The sequence below is a fragment of the Pleurodeles waltl genome, chromosome 10, assembly GCF_031143425.1.
Source record: "Pleurodeles waltl isolate 20211129_DDA chromosome 10, aPleWal1.hap1.20221129, whole genome shotgun sequence".
NCBI lineage: Eukaryota > Metazoa > Chordata > Amphibia > Caudata > Salamandridae > Pleurodeles > Pleurodeles waltl.
The window spans coordinates 954,342,911-954,358,964 of NC_090449.1; the positions used below are offsets into that span (position 1 = coordinate 954,342,911).

A 16,054-nucleotide genomic window follows, 5' to 3' on the forward strand; every position below is an offset into this window, starting at 1 on the left:
ACCCGTCCTGTGTTAATCATATGCAAGGTAGGCGTTCCCGTCCAAAAAATGGCTTAAACGGCCGTGCGTCGTATTTATGCTTTCGGGCAAAAATGACGCACGGCCGGGAGGCGGAGCAGGAAAATGACGCACAGCCAGATTTGTGTCACAAATTAACGCCTGTGACAGGACAGACGTTAAAATGTGGCAAACACACCTGTATTTAATCAGAACACACAGAACAAACAGCAGAGCAGCAGAGCAGCAACAGGGAGCCATGGAGGTGATTCTAATCCAGCGTGCATGCAGACACAGAGCCCAGCAGCAACAACAGCAGCTACAACAACACCAGCAGGGACCCCAAAGGCAGCGCAGAAGGCATGAGAGGATATTCCGCCCCAGAACCACCCTTCAGGGCCTCAGGGAACACAACATCATCCAGAGATACCGGTTGAACTGGCAGGCCATTCAGCAGCTGCTGCGCAACATTGAACCACAGTTGGCCCCCACTTTGCTGACACCCTGCACCATCCCAACAGAAACCAAGCTGCTTGCTGTACTTCATATGCTGGCAAGTGGCTCTTTCCAAACAACTGGTGCCCTGGTTGGCGGAATATCACAACCATCATTCTTCGCTTTTTTGCCCAAAGTACTGGATGCCATCATTGGACTGACACCCCGCCACATCTGCTTCCCTAACACACTGCAGAAGCAGCAGGAAACAAAACAGGGGTTCTACCTCATCAGTGGCTTCCCACACGTCCTTGGAGCAATCGACTGCACATATGTACGCTTTGTGCCACCTGCCTCAACTGAACACCTCTACCGCAACAGGAAGCACACACATTCCATCAACGTGCAGGCCATAGTTGATCACCAGGGATTGATCACCAACATCGTGGATAAATATCCTGGGAGTGTCCCTGGCTCATTCAACTTCCATTACTGCACCATCAATGAACACTTCCAGGATGGACGGTATGGCAATGGACTACTTGTTGGTAAGTACAAAAACCTACTTATATACACACTGCACAGCAACCCTCTAGGACCCACAACACATACACCACAACAGCAACATGTGAACAGGAACATACTGAGGTCGTGACGTTGCTAGCCATGTATCTTAGGTCACCATTGAACCTGTCACACATTGGAAATTACTGTACAGCCTAATGTTAAGACGTCAAAGATCACAACGTGTGGAGTGGGTTGCCCAAATGTCACATTGCAAAATGCAAGTGTCCCAATGACCTTTACATTAATCCATTGCCTAAGTCTAAAGGTATGGGATGTCCAGGGTACATTGATATGAACGTGTTAACAATGTCAATTTTATCTGTGTATGGAACTATCATCTCACCCCCAGTGAAGACACACGGACACCTGTATCACAAGTCACAATGCCAGGGAGGGTACACTGTACTGCAAATCCCAAAACATACTGCTGAAAAACGGTTAGCAGACAAACACTCGTTCAGCCAAGGAAACAACACAATGCAGATGGTACATCCTACAAGCCTAGGATGCTACATTAGAACACAAAAGAGTCACAGACAACACAAGACAACTACTGCCATGAAAGGTCATTTCAATAGGGCCAGCTACATCAACATGATCCCAATAATTTTTTCTTGCAGCTGATCAGGGGTATGGCATCCAGCCATGGATTATGACACCATTTGGCAACCCAAGTACTGCTGCAGGGCGTGTCTACAACGACGCAACTAGGAGGACACGCAGCATTGTCGAGAGGACCTTTGGCATCCTCAACTCAAGGTTCTGGTGCCTCGACATCACTGGTGGTAGCCTCCTATATTCCCCGGAGATGGTCTGTAGGATCATCCTAACATGTGCAATATTGCACAACATTTGCATCAAAAGGAACATTCCCCTCCTGGAACCAGAGCCACACATGCCTGAAGAGGAGGAAGAGGAGGATGCTGGCCTGCAACATGAGGGGGAACTACAGAACACGGCCGCTGGTATACGCAGGCGGCAACAGATCGTCAACAATTTCTTTTGAATATGATCACCTTCACCACTTTAGTTTACGGATTTAAATGAACACCTATTATAATCACCATATAATGGTCTGGCTATTCCTTTTTGCACACCTTCATCTCTACTTATCAGAATAAGAGTGTTGCCTCATGGAGCATTGCTGATATACTGAGTAGGACACTGAACATCCCAGAGCTAATGTGATGCCTAACATACAATGGTCACATACACATACACTGTTAATGACATATATCATGTACATTTCTCCTTTGAAGGCCAATAGCAGAGGACCACAACTATTTCACACATACATGTTGAAACAAGGTCCAACGCAGCATATGGCACACAACTAAGACACCATCACTCAATAAGGGGAAAGCAAGCCTCATACATGAGGCAGTCAATGTGCTTTGGCATCAGTAACAGGAATGCCTGACCAGACCCTTGACAGCAGTAAGTCCAACGGCATCCAATATTTGCAAGGACTATCTGTGACCAGAATCCCATAGAAGCAGAACATAGACAGCACAAGTGCCACACATATGAGCAGCAGTGCACACATGACATTCCATGTACATGTCAGCCCATTTCATAACTCCTGACACACCCATGCACCTGGTCACAACCCACCTGTCGGAAGAGGTCCCTGGAATACTAAGACGTGTACCCTGATATTCCCTCCTCTACACACACAGACCAACATTAGCAAACCAGTGTGCTACACCCTTTCCTATGGTATGCCATTGTCATAGAACATCTGACTGCTTGGACGTCAGGTTAATTTATACACTGTCTTCTAGTTTCAAAGCCCTGTTAGCACCTGTAGATTGCTTCCCGTGTGAAAATGTCTGTTGGCCCTTAGAATGCAAGTCTCACCAACAGGACTGGTGAGAAACAGATGCAGCCCACACCTGTGATCACCTCCATGCACACCACCCATTTCAAAAAGCACTGCCCCTGCTGATGCCTGGAACAGCATAGGTGTTGCCATTATGTCAAATACACCGTTAAGCATTGATACTAATTAAGCCATGTAACACAGCCACTGGGTTCATTTGTCACCTTCAAAAACACAGGACATACACAGTTTGACATGTCAGCTCTCTAGTTTGTCCTCTAAACAGTCTTAGTCAGACCACTGATTATGTAACTTGTCAAGTAGCTGGATCCTGAATCACCTTGCATTCTGTCAGCCTGATTGGCAACTGTCTGTGCGTCACACTAAAGTATCCCTGTGTGTACATATGTACCACACTTGCGTTAGCAAACCTCTCATTCATCAGGGGGTATTGGGCATGAGCTTCTTCAGTGCATACACAAATACATTGTATAGCATCATCTGTATTTTAACTGTACCATTTGAGTAACATCCTCTTGGAAAAGTAAAATTCATGGCCCATCCCTTGTCTGGGTTGCATTTATGCATGAATGACAAAGTGTGACAGTGTCCCAGGGCCGTAGGCAGGGATTGGGTATGGGACTTTCAGCACAACCAGCAATCTCTGACAATGTCCATGAAAAATACACAAATGTCAGGACCATGACAGTTCACACACATAATCACAGTGCTCACAACATAGTGATGGGCCGTGTGTGGTGAATAGCTTTGAGAATAATCAGCACAGAGGCTATGATGTTCCCAGATGCAGTGGGAATTGCAGAGGCTAACCTGTGTACAAATGTTGTAATGACACCTGCTGGAACATGACACCTGAGACATTATCTCACTCAGCACACCAAGGTTGCCCTGTTGACTGTCTCATTACACGTCTTTAGTGACATGGTGGGACCATCCACAAGTTGGTTCACATGTCCACATCCACTTTACTCACATTGATCAACCAAGGATACTCAGTAGATACAGGAATAGCTGCCACTGACACATGATGAGTCCTGGACCGAACTGTGACAAATTACACCTCAAACAATATACAGGATCATCATTGGACCACACACATGAACAAGACACCTATGTGCAATTGATCACTGGAAATATGTGGACACTTGCTGTCTTGTATGCTGGTCCACCACAGCCACTTGATAGTTGGGGCTCACTTCTATGGCCTCAACTGTGGTGTCATCATACATTTGAGATTCACCCTTGTCTGTCTGTGCAAACAACATGGTACCCACTTCCTTAATGCATGTGTATGACTCACTGTGGGATTCACCAACTAGTGCCTAGGAAGCTCTTACCAATACTCTAGGACATAGGATGTAGAAAATGTGGACCATTGACATGAACAAGCATCTACCATCCATCTGGTGCATGCTATGTCACATGTGGTGTCTACGTGACCCTAAATCTTGGAAGTCCACTTTACGGGTATTGTTACATGTATGACTAACATATGCCCTCTCTCATTTCCACAATGACTTGCATCTAAGGACATGGACGTCACATTCATACAAGCATATGTACAAATATGCTTCATGTGATACACACACACTTGGTCAACAAATACATTAGTTGCCAAAGCACACACTTTGAGCCAAAGGCATTTAGGTATTGTACATATGTGCGTCACATTGCTATCCTCTCCTTATGGCAAACATGCACAATTTCTGCAACACATATATGTAGGCCACACTTATGACCAAGTATTGCGTCAGCCAACCGTAAAAATATACTGTGAAGGGAGTAGTGGATCATGGTCCGCTGCAGTATGATGTCACACATGTGAACATACACCATCAACACCATAGTGTCTTCAATCAGCCTATCTCTGGTGTGTCCCAAATGTATTAATGTACTGAAATTTTGACGTTCCTAGCGTTATGTGTAAGTTTTTGTCTACCAAAACTGTATTTGCGTCATTTTTTTTGACGCACAGGAGTGAAATTTAGCCCGCATCCAGATATTTGTACAGGCCATGTACTATTATGTGGATGCGGGCTAATTTTCACTTCTGTGCGTCAAACAAAAATGACGCAAATACAGTTTTGGTAGACAAAAAATGATGCATAACGCAAAAAAGGTGGGACTTTTCATACAGGAAGTGATGTAATAGGATATCCTGTTTACAGATCATGTACAGTGGGTGTACTTTCACTTTCACTTTGCAGTCTATGATCCTTCTAGACTGTGTGGCTGAGTAGAGAGTGTTGTCCTGAGATTTTGTGCGTTTTTTGTCCTGTGTGCTATCTGTAAAGTCCATTTGTGAAATAAATATTGTTGCTGTATACTATACTACTGTGTTTTGTCTACATTTGTCCATTTATCTTGTGTTTTTGTTGTTTTTGGGTAGTGGTAGTTTGGGGATAGTTGGGCTCTTTTAGTGGTTAAGTTTACTTTTCATCTGTATTTGTACCCCTACTTTCCCCCTTTTCCCCTTTCTATTTCTTTTACCAGTATTCCCTTTCACTTCTCAAGTATGTCTGATAGGCCACATCTTGGCAGGATGGGGGAAGAGGAGTTGGGGGGTTCATCTGGCTTGTGTGCCATTTCTTGCCGCTCATGATCCAGGCAGGGGGCAGGGTGATATAGGGGTATCCAACAGAGGCGTGCAGAATCTGGTGGAGAAAGGTGCTGCATCACCTGCAGCATGTGTATGCCAGCCAGAGGAGTGACCATCAGCTGAAGCACCGGTGGGCTGACCTCATCACCAGGGAGCAGGATCTCTTGGACCACCTGGGAATCATGATTGGTGGCACTGTTGGTGAGTACGTATCATGTTAATGTGCACGATTAAATGCTCTGTAGTGACATAAGGGGATTAGTACAATGTCTGCCAGCAAACTTCCTGACTGTGTGTAATGCTGGGGAAACATAAAGGGATAATTGATGCACTATGGCAAGGATCACAATTGCTAGCTGTCAGGTGGCAGTGCTCAGCAAACTTATAGGATACTTTTCCATGAAGGAAATTGGTGCTGCATTTTTGTCGGAAAAGCAAACAAAATAGGAGCCAATCATGTCTATATAGGGTACTATTGACAGAGAAGTACAGATGTACCAACATTTAGGCCAACTTTGTTGACGAAATTGCTAGACTGACTTGAGAATCACTACATGATGCAGAAAATGAGTGCTGCCTTCACGTCAATTGATAATAGCAAAGTGGCTCAGACATATGACTCATGTGAGTCTGGTGAGTGTGGAAGGAAAGCGTTCACGGAAGTACTATAAATGTGTGGGATTATTGTGTTCCTTGATCTTTTTGGATACATGTCAGATCTGGATTTGAAAACATCGTGAAAAGGTGTAAGGTGCCCTCAGCTAACATCTTAGAATGTTTGTTGGAGTTAGTTGTGCCACATTCCAAATATGAATGGCAGTCCAAGTGTATGGACATGGCTTCACATCTCCATGGTTGGTGCAAATCACCATAGCTGGGCCACATCAATTGAATCAAATGTAACAACAGGGGGGCTTACAAAAGTCCCTGCCCCTCCCTCTGTACATTGTATCTATGTGTCATTAATGTGTCATGGCCACAAGGCATGTTTGACTGGTAATGCAGTCCTCAAGTAACCAGGCTTTGGATGTCTCTCTTGGATGCACTTGATGAGATTATTACACTCCATATTTTTTTCTGGTCACCAATTACGCAGCATGTTTGCAACCAAATGATAGTTATGGCCAATGTATGTGTGCAGATATGTGTGTAACTGTCACAGGAGACCCATGCTATGTACAAGTTGGCTGTGATAGTTCAGATGCAGTACCATCATGTCTGAATGGCTGCCATTTCCTTATTCAGCCTACACATTGTATATGTTCATGCAATTGTTGCACTGTGCACAGATTTTGAGCACATTTCTTCCTTCCATACCTTACAGGTGGGCCGGCACCCTACACTGTGGGAGAGGTGGCAACATTTGAGGACCCCGACCACTCCAGTAAGTGTTGATATGTCTGTTATGTGTTGTGTTTGCTGGTTATGGACTCGTGTGAGTTGAACGCATAGCAAGGTGTGATGCGTTGGGCAAGCTTTTCTCTTGTTCCATGAGTGGGAATTCAGTTTCTCACATGTTTTGAGTTGGCCAATGCTTATCCAATGGTATTATGTAGGGATTGCAGGCCATTCCTGTAGGTCCCACTGTGAGAACAGGGGTTAGTCATGTGGATGACACTTGTATCACCAAGAGTTGCACTGGAAGTCAGCTCCGATTTAGACAGCCTGTCAGACCCACATTCTCCAAGATTGGTACAGCAAATTGCTTTCCAATAGACATCTGCTTCCCTATTTACCTACGTAATTATGAAACAGTAGGTAGAACCTCCTAGCAGCATGTACTTCCACATGTAGTGCTACAAGTATGTGGAACTTGAGTGCAATGGCCTAGGTGTGCATGCAATTCATGATCATGGGTGTTCTAGCAGCTATGTGTCTGATGTAAGTCAGGCCTCACTGGAAGTATATGTTGTGTACCAAGTTCTGCATTTCCTGACATGTGTGGCCCTATGATTGCTCTAGGGTTTGCTGACTCCTAATTGTAGATAGACCTTACCTGCGGTGTGTCTGTAGAGACAAACATGTGTGGAGTTTTCTATACACTCCTCGGTGTACGTGTTGTTGGCAAATTATAGTTGTTTATCCACCCCCCCACCCTCAAACACGGGCATGGGTTTGTGAATGGGGTACCTAGTACTGATACTACCAGTATGTTACACATACATGTGAATAAGTGACGGTTTGGTTGCAAACTAGTATACACACTCAGGTTTGGCACTTGGTACTATACTGGCAAGTCCGGTTACAACTTGCAGACCATGTGGCTTTAGTTTTGCTTTCCGTACACTGACATTTGTAGCCTAGGTCTTGGCGGAGGATATGCAGCATGATTCTTAGCTGATAACTGGCAGAACTCAAGTCAAAGCCAGTTGTTACCCATCTTGTAGGTCATGGATGTGCTATGTGTGATGTGACCTTTGTAGTCTGGCCTGCCGTGTACTTCCTCAGGGACATTCAATGATCTGTATTTTGATGTGAGCTGTTACAAGTACAGTAGATGTATTTTCTGGTCAACTTCTTGTGACATTTCACACAATGCAGTTACTAATGTAGAATATCTGCATTTGTCTTCACAGCTGCTAACATGACTCCAGACTAGGTCCGTGAATTCTAGCGCCGGGCCATGAGATACCAGCACATCCTGCTGGTGAAGTTGGGGTTCCGGAGGATGGCCCGGCGATATCGCCATGAACGGGCCTCCGGGGCATGGAGAGCCTTCCCACAGGGTGGGCCTACTTTGCCCACCACAGCCACCACCACCACAACCACCAATCCGAGCCAGGTGGCCCCACCCACAGCTGGGACTGTTGGTCCGACATCTGCTGGACTTCCAGGCCCCAGCATTGCCACTGGTGCAGGACAGCCCACTAGGCCTGGCACCACACCCACACAGACCTCCTCCACCGGTACTCAGACTGCCACAGCTCCATCTGTTGACCCTGCAGCCTTCAACCAAATGGAATGTAAGATGGACAGAGTGCTGCGCAAGTTGAGCCACCTGAGCCGGGATGTACGCCACATTAACCGGCGTGTTAAGTCTATTAAGAGGACCCTCCGGAGGGCCAACCTCTAGACATTTTTAGATAGACATGATTCCCTCCCCTCCCTCCTCTTTCCTTGTTCTTATAGTTAGTGGGCTTAGGGGGCTTAGTGTTAGGTTAGTATAGGCTGTTAGTTTAGTTAGTGTTAGTGGGTGTGGGGTGGGGGTCCACAATCTTTATATATTTACTTCTTAAGTGTGTGGGTGGGTGGGTGGGAGGCTATGTTGGGGTTCTTGTGTGTTTAAAAAAAAAAGTCCACAAAAAATTAACAAATATATATATATTTGTATAGGATAGTATAGTATGTGTTTAGGTTAGTATGTGTTGTCCTCCATGTGTCCCGTCTCATAAGGGGGCCGGGGGGTAGATGTTTAGAACGTTTTGTTACATGTGATAAGTAAGTGTAGCTTAGGTTAGTTAGGGACAGTTATGGGTAATGAGTAGTCAGGGTAGATTAGGGTAGGTAAGATTTTTCCCTCAGTTTCCTCATCTGTGATTAGCATTTAATAAATATTTGGTTATCCCTTAATAGTATGTGTTGAATGGTACTTGATCGTGGGTTTGGATTCAGTGTACATCAATTTTGTACTATAACATCTGTGTCCTATGCTACAAACAAATCCCAACTGAGCTGTACGATTGGCAGCTAGCCCAGAGCTACCTTGCAAAGTGTCGACCCTTCGTTGCAACCACCAATCACAGTTAATATGGATGACAATGTGTCTCTGTTGATAAGTGTGTTTTGAAAGTCACAAACAGTGCTTCCAGACTTGGTATTGGGGAAACAGTTTTAGGTCTGACTGCAGTGTGATGATCATGGACACCCTTATAAGATGAGTTCTCATTGGCAATCTTGTATTCTTGTCTTCATGACTCTCATACATCATTTGTGACACAGTTCAGCATGATTACCTATTTGTATGTAAACTCAGACACCTTAATTTATGCAGTTTTTGTAGTGTTTGCTTAGATTAGTTTGCCATGTTATTTGTGTTATTTTTGTATGTTGACAACATTTTGCGGCCACTATTTGATGACTTAGTTATCCCCTGAGGAAGCATTCTTCTGTCCAACACAGCATGATGGTGTATGGTTTCTCACTTCATCAGATTTGTCCCTCAGGATGTGCAGAGTATGATGCAATCATGGGCACTGTGCAGATTTCTAACACTACATATTATCAGGACAGTTGTATTGACAAGCTACGTAATTTGACAGTAGGCATATTTCAGTTATCTACTGCACAGTTGATATGTCACATTACCCAGAGACAAATTTGTTGTGTAAGTGCTATTTATTGAAAAGTGCTGTAGTGCTATCTGTACATTGTCCATGATTGTGAGTCCATTATAGTGACATCTTACATTGTGATTCAACACAAGGGTTTACCAAAATGCTTTTGACATACTGGGGTTGATGTTTCAGACAGTGCAGAGGGACAGAATTTGCCAATGAGTTGGAGAGAGACAATCACTGGGCTGGGTGACAAGATATACAGTGGTTTGCAGAACAGTGCTTGAGTAAAGTTGTTGCAAGACTGGCATGTTACAAAGCGCAGGACCTTGGTAAATGTGGGCCATGTGGCAGGGACTAGTGCTTCCGGGTCATTTTCCTTGAGAATGTGATCTGTTCCACGTCTTCTTCTTCTGATGTGTGTGTTGCCTCCTCTGTCCTTGTTGTTGTTGGTTGTGAAGGGGCAACACACACCTCAGTGTTAGAAGACGTGGAGTCAGACATCCCGGTCGCTGCTCCCTGTGAAGGTCTTAAGGGCAGTACTGCAGCAAGGAGGATCTGCTGGTTCTTGAGAATAGCAGCCACATCACGATGGTAGGCAGCCAGGTCGGCCCTGAGGGAGTCATGATTGCATTTGTGCATGCAGTGTCAGGTTTGGGGTGCGAGGTGTTGTGGCAACTCCCTTACTGCAGTGGTGAATTCCTTGACAGTTTCTTGTAGACCTTGCAGGATGGATGTTAGGGCTTGCATAGCTTCTGCCTGATCTGCAGATGACATCATGCACGAACGCACCCCCTCAAGGCTGGCTGCCATAGTTTGCATCCCCACCACACCTACTTGGCCAGCTCCCGCTGTACTCCAAATACAGTTCTCTCAAAGCTGGTGCCAGTGTCGTCTGAGTCCGCAGCTGTATTGGAGCTGGCAGGTCTTACAATTAGGATGGTGGGTGGATCCTCTGCAATGGCTGCTTGTTCTGTGCTCCTCCTTGTGACTGAAGGTGGGGTCTAGAGGGTTTCAAGGACCTTTTGGATAGTCTCCTGGGGAATGTTTATCGGCTCGTCATCAGGGAAATCTGGGACAGGCATATCCGCAGGAGATCCTTCTTCCTCTGCAATGAAACAGGGTACAATTAGTGTGTCTGTGTTGTGGCAATTTTGATGTGACGTGCCTGCCTTTTGATGAATTCACTTTGTGATCTTGTTTTGTGTTAATTTCTCCAGTCCTTCAGATAGGCATTCTTCCAGGCCTATGGCCCACCTGCTTGTCAAATGTATGTTATTGAGTTATCAGACTTATCAGCCTCATCGCCTCTAGGTGTTGGTTTATGCCAAATAGAGAATTGCCACCTTCTTTTCCTACTCAACCCTCCGTCTACATCCATTCTCATGGTGAGGCCTTTCACTGGCTGTGGGTGTACTGATGGCCCTGGCAGCACACTTAACAATCTGGACCTGCCCCAATCTCTGATCTTTCACATCCACTTAAATGTAATTGACATGTGGCATATCCTATACATGGCAATGTTTTGATCTGATATGGATGTTGACATTGGTAATGTGTCCTGCTGATGTTGGGGAATGTGTGTTACACTGGATTGCCCTGATAATCGTATCAGTGTCCTATTTCCTCCTCTGACTGTGCAGGTGTATTTCAGTGACCAGTTACATGTCCCCCCCTCAATGCTGTTGTCTGAGCAGTATGACATTTGGGAGGTTGCATTGTTACCCAGGCACAGGATGGACCCAGACATGTGCAGCATGGGTGTGTCCTTAGTGCTGTGTAGCTCCTATTGTTGTTTACATTGGCTGATGTTTGCGACAAATGTGGGCATTGACATTTTAGAGTACTGGGGCCTTTGTCTTGTTTCTGGGGATTGTTGAAGTTGTCATCCTGTATGATCCATGGGGAGGTTACTGCCATTGGCTACTTGAGCTGCACACAGAGCAGAGGTGGTAGTGGCAACTGTTGTCGCAGTTATATTCCAGTTGTCGGTATGGCTAGAGGTTGGTAAGAGGGCCCTAGTTAATGTAGGGGTATGGTGGCTGACGTGTGCCGGGATGTCAGTTTGACGTTGTGGCCTTCCCTCCTGGCTTGGCTTTCCCTTTGCTCCATCGTTGGCATGACCGAATGCCCCCATGGGACTGTTGTTGGTGTTGTGTAATGTTGTGCCCCAGGTATTCTCTGAACGGGCCATGCCCCCCTGCCTTGCCCCTTTACCCATGCCACTCCATGTATAAGATGGCTTCCATGCAATTTGTGGTCGGTATCCCCCCCTGCTCACAGTTGACATTATTGCATTATAATTCCCCATGCGTGTGTATTATTTCCTGGTAGTCTGCGCTGTCCTGTCCTTGAATCCCTGTGACGATCTCCTCAGGGATGACGGCTGCGACCGTCTCCTCCATGTGGTCCAGGGCCTCCTGGTGTGCTGGACTCCCGCCTCCAGTCTGCAGTGCTGCCTTCCTGTTCCTGGCCATCTTTTCCTTGGTCCTGCGCTTGCAGTCATGCCAGAGTTTCTTGCACTCGATGACTGTTGTGCGTACTTCAGCCACACTGTTAATCTTGTCGACAATTTGTTGCCATAGAGCCTCTCTCCTACTGATTGGCAACTTTGAGGTGACAAACAGTTGGTGCTGGTGTTCTGTCACCTCTTTAACCAGAATTTCCTGCTCCTCTGCACTAAAGTGACACTTTATTTTCTTCTTAAAAGTGTCCTGGTTCTTGTGTGGGTCCTCCTGGCTGGTTCCTGGTCTGCTGTCATCTTCCTGGGGTCTGTAGTGGCATCTGGGATCCATTTTGGCTCTCCTCTGGTGAAATGGCAGTGTTCGCGTTTTTTTTTGATGCTATTGCGTCAAAAAAGGGCGCATATCCGGTTTGCGGGGTCGTAAATCGACCCACAGTCATTTCCGGCCGAGTTAGCGTCGTTTTGCTTTACGACTTGACGCTGCGGTGTGCATCAAAAATATTGACTCCCACCTATGGTTTGCGCCGCCGTGCGTCAAAGTATAAATATGATGCCCGCACGGCGCACCAAAATGGCGTTAGCCGGCAGTAATATTTTTTACGCAAAACTGCGCCGGCGCAGTTTTGCGTCAAAAAGTATAAATATGGGCCATCATTTCTATGGGCTAATTCCTGCCTTACCTCTAGTATGGAAGAAGGCATTGGAAGACCCTGGCAATGCTTCAAGCAGTTTCATTCCAATTTTACTTGAATGTATAGAAGGGGGTAGTGTACTCTGCCCCTCAAGTATTTTATCTGAGTGGTGTAAGTAAGCTGATTCTTCAGAATGTGTATACCTATTGCCTATTTGGCATTACCAAGTGTCAGAACTGGAGTTTCTCATATTGTATTGGAATTTTGGAACGTTGAGCACTTCAATTGAGCAGCTCTGGGCCAAAAATGACTACAAACCTTCTGCTCTGATATTCCATACTTTGCCTTTCTCTGTCTCCCTTTTTAATGTATAACATGCTAACCACAGTTGTTAAAATTTCTAATAATATGGTATAGGTCCTCTTCCTCTGGCTGTATTAGATGTTAAAGGTTAGTCAGGGCTTAGGGCTTTTAACAGCAATTATAGCCCCAACCGCATGATTATTTAGGAGATAAAATCAAGATAAAAATTAGCATTTGCTTTGTATTTGGAGTTTGTTGCTTTCCCCTGACATTTTGTGTTAGAATATCAATATCATGGTGTATTAAACCAAAACTGGTTTACTTTGTAGGTGTCCTGCCAACACGGCCAACAGTTCCACTAGGAACCACTCTTCCTGTCACCCTTCCAAATCACAACTGCACTGAAGAAGAATTTGTATGTCAATCAAATGGCAAGTGCATCCAGCAGACACAGAAATGTGACTTCAGAAATGACTGCTCTGATCACTCGGATGAGCTACACTGTGGTGGGTATCCATAACAAGCTAAAGGAATTACTGATGAAAAGATATTAGCCCTTGTACATGAGATAATTTCAGTTTGTTCAATATGCCACAAAATAATCCATTTCAGTTTAACAAACCCTTTGTTGTGATAATACTGAATGTCTGCTGAGGGTGAAATGTGCGTTCAGTGTATGCCATTAATGTAAGCCAGGCATTGAATCATTGTTTTATTCACAATGTGCACACCATTTCTCCATCTTTGAGTGGTGTAAGATCAGGACCAGCTTTAGTGCTAGCGGCGTCAATGCGACAGTCTTTGTTGGTGCTCCATCAATGTGGATTACATGGTGTAGGAATCATGTTTCACCCATCCTGGTAGGCAGTATATTTTAAGATTGTTTGGTCTGATGAAGCACACATTCAGGACTGAAAATGCACCACAGTGATTGGGATTACTAATAATAATGTATTTCTCCCCAAACTAACCCTTTTTGTAGCAGCACTAGGATAATGAAAGACTGGGAAAAATGTAACTTAGGTTCTAACCTATACCATGCAGTTTGCATGAAGTTCTTTGACAGTCACTGTGCTATAATTTATTTGCAGCTTATGAACTGCAAGTAATAAAGAGATCTCTGTGACAAAAGCAGTAATCTACTGACCTATCCACATAATATACAGTTCTGTGATCTGCGCTGCGCAGGTCTATTACCCCTTGCACTACTTTACGATGAGTCAAACTGCCACCAGACAAAACTTTCATCTCTCTCCAGCAGGAATATTAATCACCAGAGATAGCTTGTAATTTTTATGGTTGCCTTGAAACTGTTGGATTGCAGGTTATCTACTGCTGAAATTATCCACTAGGCACAGAAGCCTACTTTCAGGTCATGAGGAGTACACAGAGGAGATAAAAGGGCTTTGCTTCTTCTACAGGCTAATAAAACTTCTGTTGCCAGCTGGTAGCCCACAAAGGATTAGCCAGACTAAAATCTCTTAAGGCCATTCTTTTATTCACTAATAGTCCTGTTGGGACCTTAGGTGTACGCCAAGATTGTCCACTATCATGGGACTTGGGATGAAATGCTCTTTCTCTAAGCATCTGTTTTTTTTAAATATTGGAATGTCTTTCTGTATGGGAAGAAGGGAGCTGCAGTATTCACAAGTACTTATGGATACAGCACAAGAAAGTGGTATCTGTCATATTGACAGACATTATTTTTTTTCTTTGCTCAGCTGGGAATAAAAAAATAGCTTTTAATGGTGGGAGTGCATTTTTGTGTTTCTAAAAGCCATTTGAATTTCGAAGGGGCCAATTCCAAATTACTCTGCAATTTTCCCGTTATGATAATAACAGAAATTCTGCTAGTTTCACTCGGATTCACAGTGTTGATCAATGTATTTGCCTAAGGTGTGATTCATACCATCTGTCAAGTGGGACAGTGAGTTTTCTTACCTGCTCCTCTAAATCAATTCGCTTTTGTTGAGTGTGACTGTTCTAATTAAAGTACTTAATTCATGCCTCAAGAAACACTTGTAGGCCACGGTGGTGGACAACCTTGGACTACTGCTGGATTGCACATGACTTGACTATGAAAAGTTGTCCCACCTCAGTCTCTCGCCTTACGGCATGGTGTAGGTGGTTGAGATGGTGCCATTGCTGCACTTTACCTATCTCTTAGGCATGCTTCCCCTACGCATGCCCCTCTCACTCCTGTGCTCGGTGTACAGGGGCATTAGGTTCTTTGATGATCATCCTGGCTCAGGTTGGCCAGTAACTGGCTAATAGCCCAGCGTTGGTGTGGCAACCTAGGACTGCCCTCAGTTGAGCATTATGCCCTGGATTTGCACCTGATACATCTCACCTACATGCTCCCACAGGCCCTGGATCCACTGTTATTAGTGTCAATTGAGCGTAGCCTCCTGGATAGTCCTCGGGCCGCATACCATTTACCGCTATGAGGCCTTAATCCCCATTTCCCAAAACCCGATGCTCCAGGCCATTGTCAAATCCTATTCCGATGCCCACTGATCTGCTGTTGGTGGACACCCACCTCCACAAATAAGGGTCCCTGTGGGGAACTCTGGCCTCCACATCGGAGGTGAGGTACACTATTGTAAAGTATGGCGAGTGGAGCAAATCCTTACCCTCCATCAGGTGTGCACCCAGGGTACTATCGAGTCCTTTAATGCTCTACAGTAGGAGTTGGAGCTCCCACCAGGTCAATAATGGTAGTACCTGCAGTTGTGTCATTATCTAGCTTGCCGACTGGGCCCACGGCCCTGGCCTCTTCTGCCCCACCTGGTGGTCTCAAAGCTGAAGACATGGGGCAGATTTGGGCGGGTTATGTGTGGCTTCTATGGCCTCGTGACCAACTAGGTGCCCCTTCTGGACAGCCTACCTACCAAATGGTAGAGCCGCCTCCAGGTGGAGTAAGAACCAGAGGACTGGGCA

General features: G+C 45.2%; 1 protein-coding gene across 2 annotated transcripts in view; it reads left to right on the forward strand.

The window, feature by feature from the left end:
• Positions 1 to 16,054, forward strand: part of MALRD1 (MAM and LDL receptor class A domain containing 1) — a 2,469,603-nt gene that overhangs the window by 640,853 nt on the left and 1,812,696 nt on the right. For both annotated transcript variants that reach the window (XM_069211777.1, XM_069211778.1), the window contains exon 15: positions 13,444 to 13,620. In XM_069211777.1, coding sequence (XP_069067878.1) covers positions 13,444 to 13,620 — 177 coding nt within the window. The remainder of the gene's footprint in view (positions 1 to 13,443; positions 13,621 to 16,054) is intronic.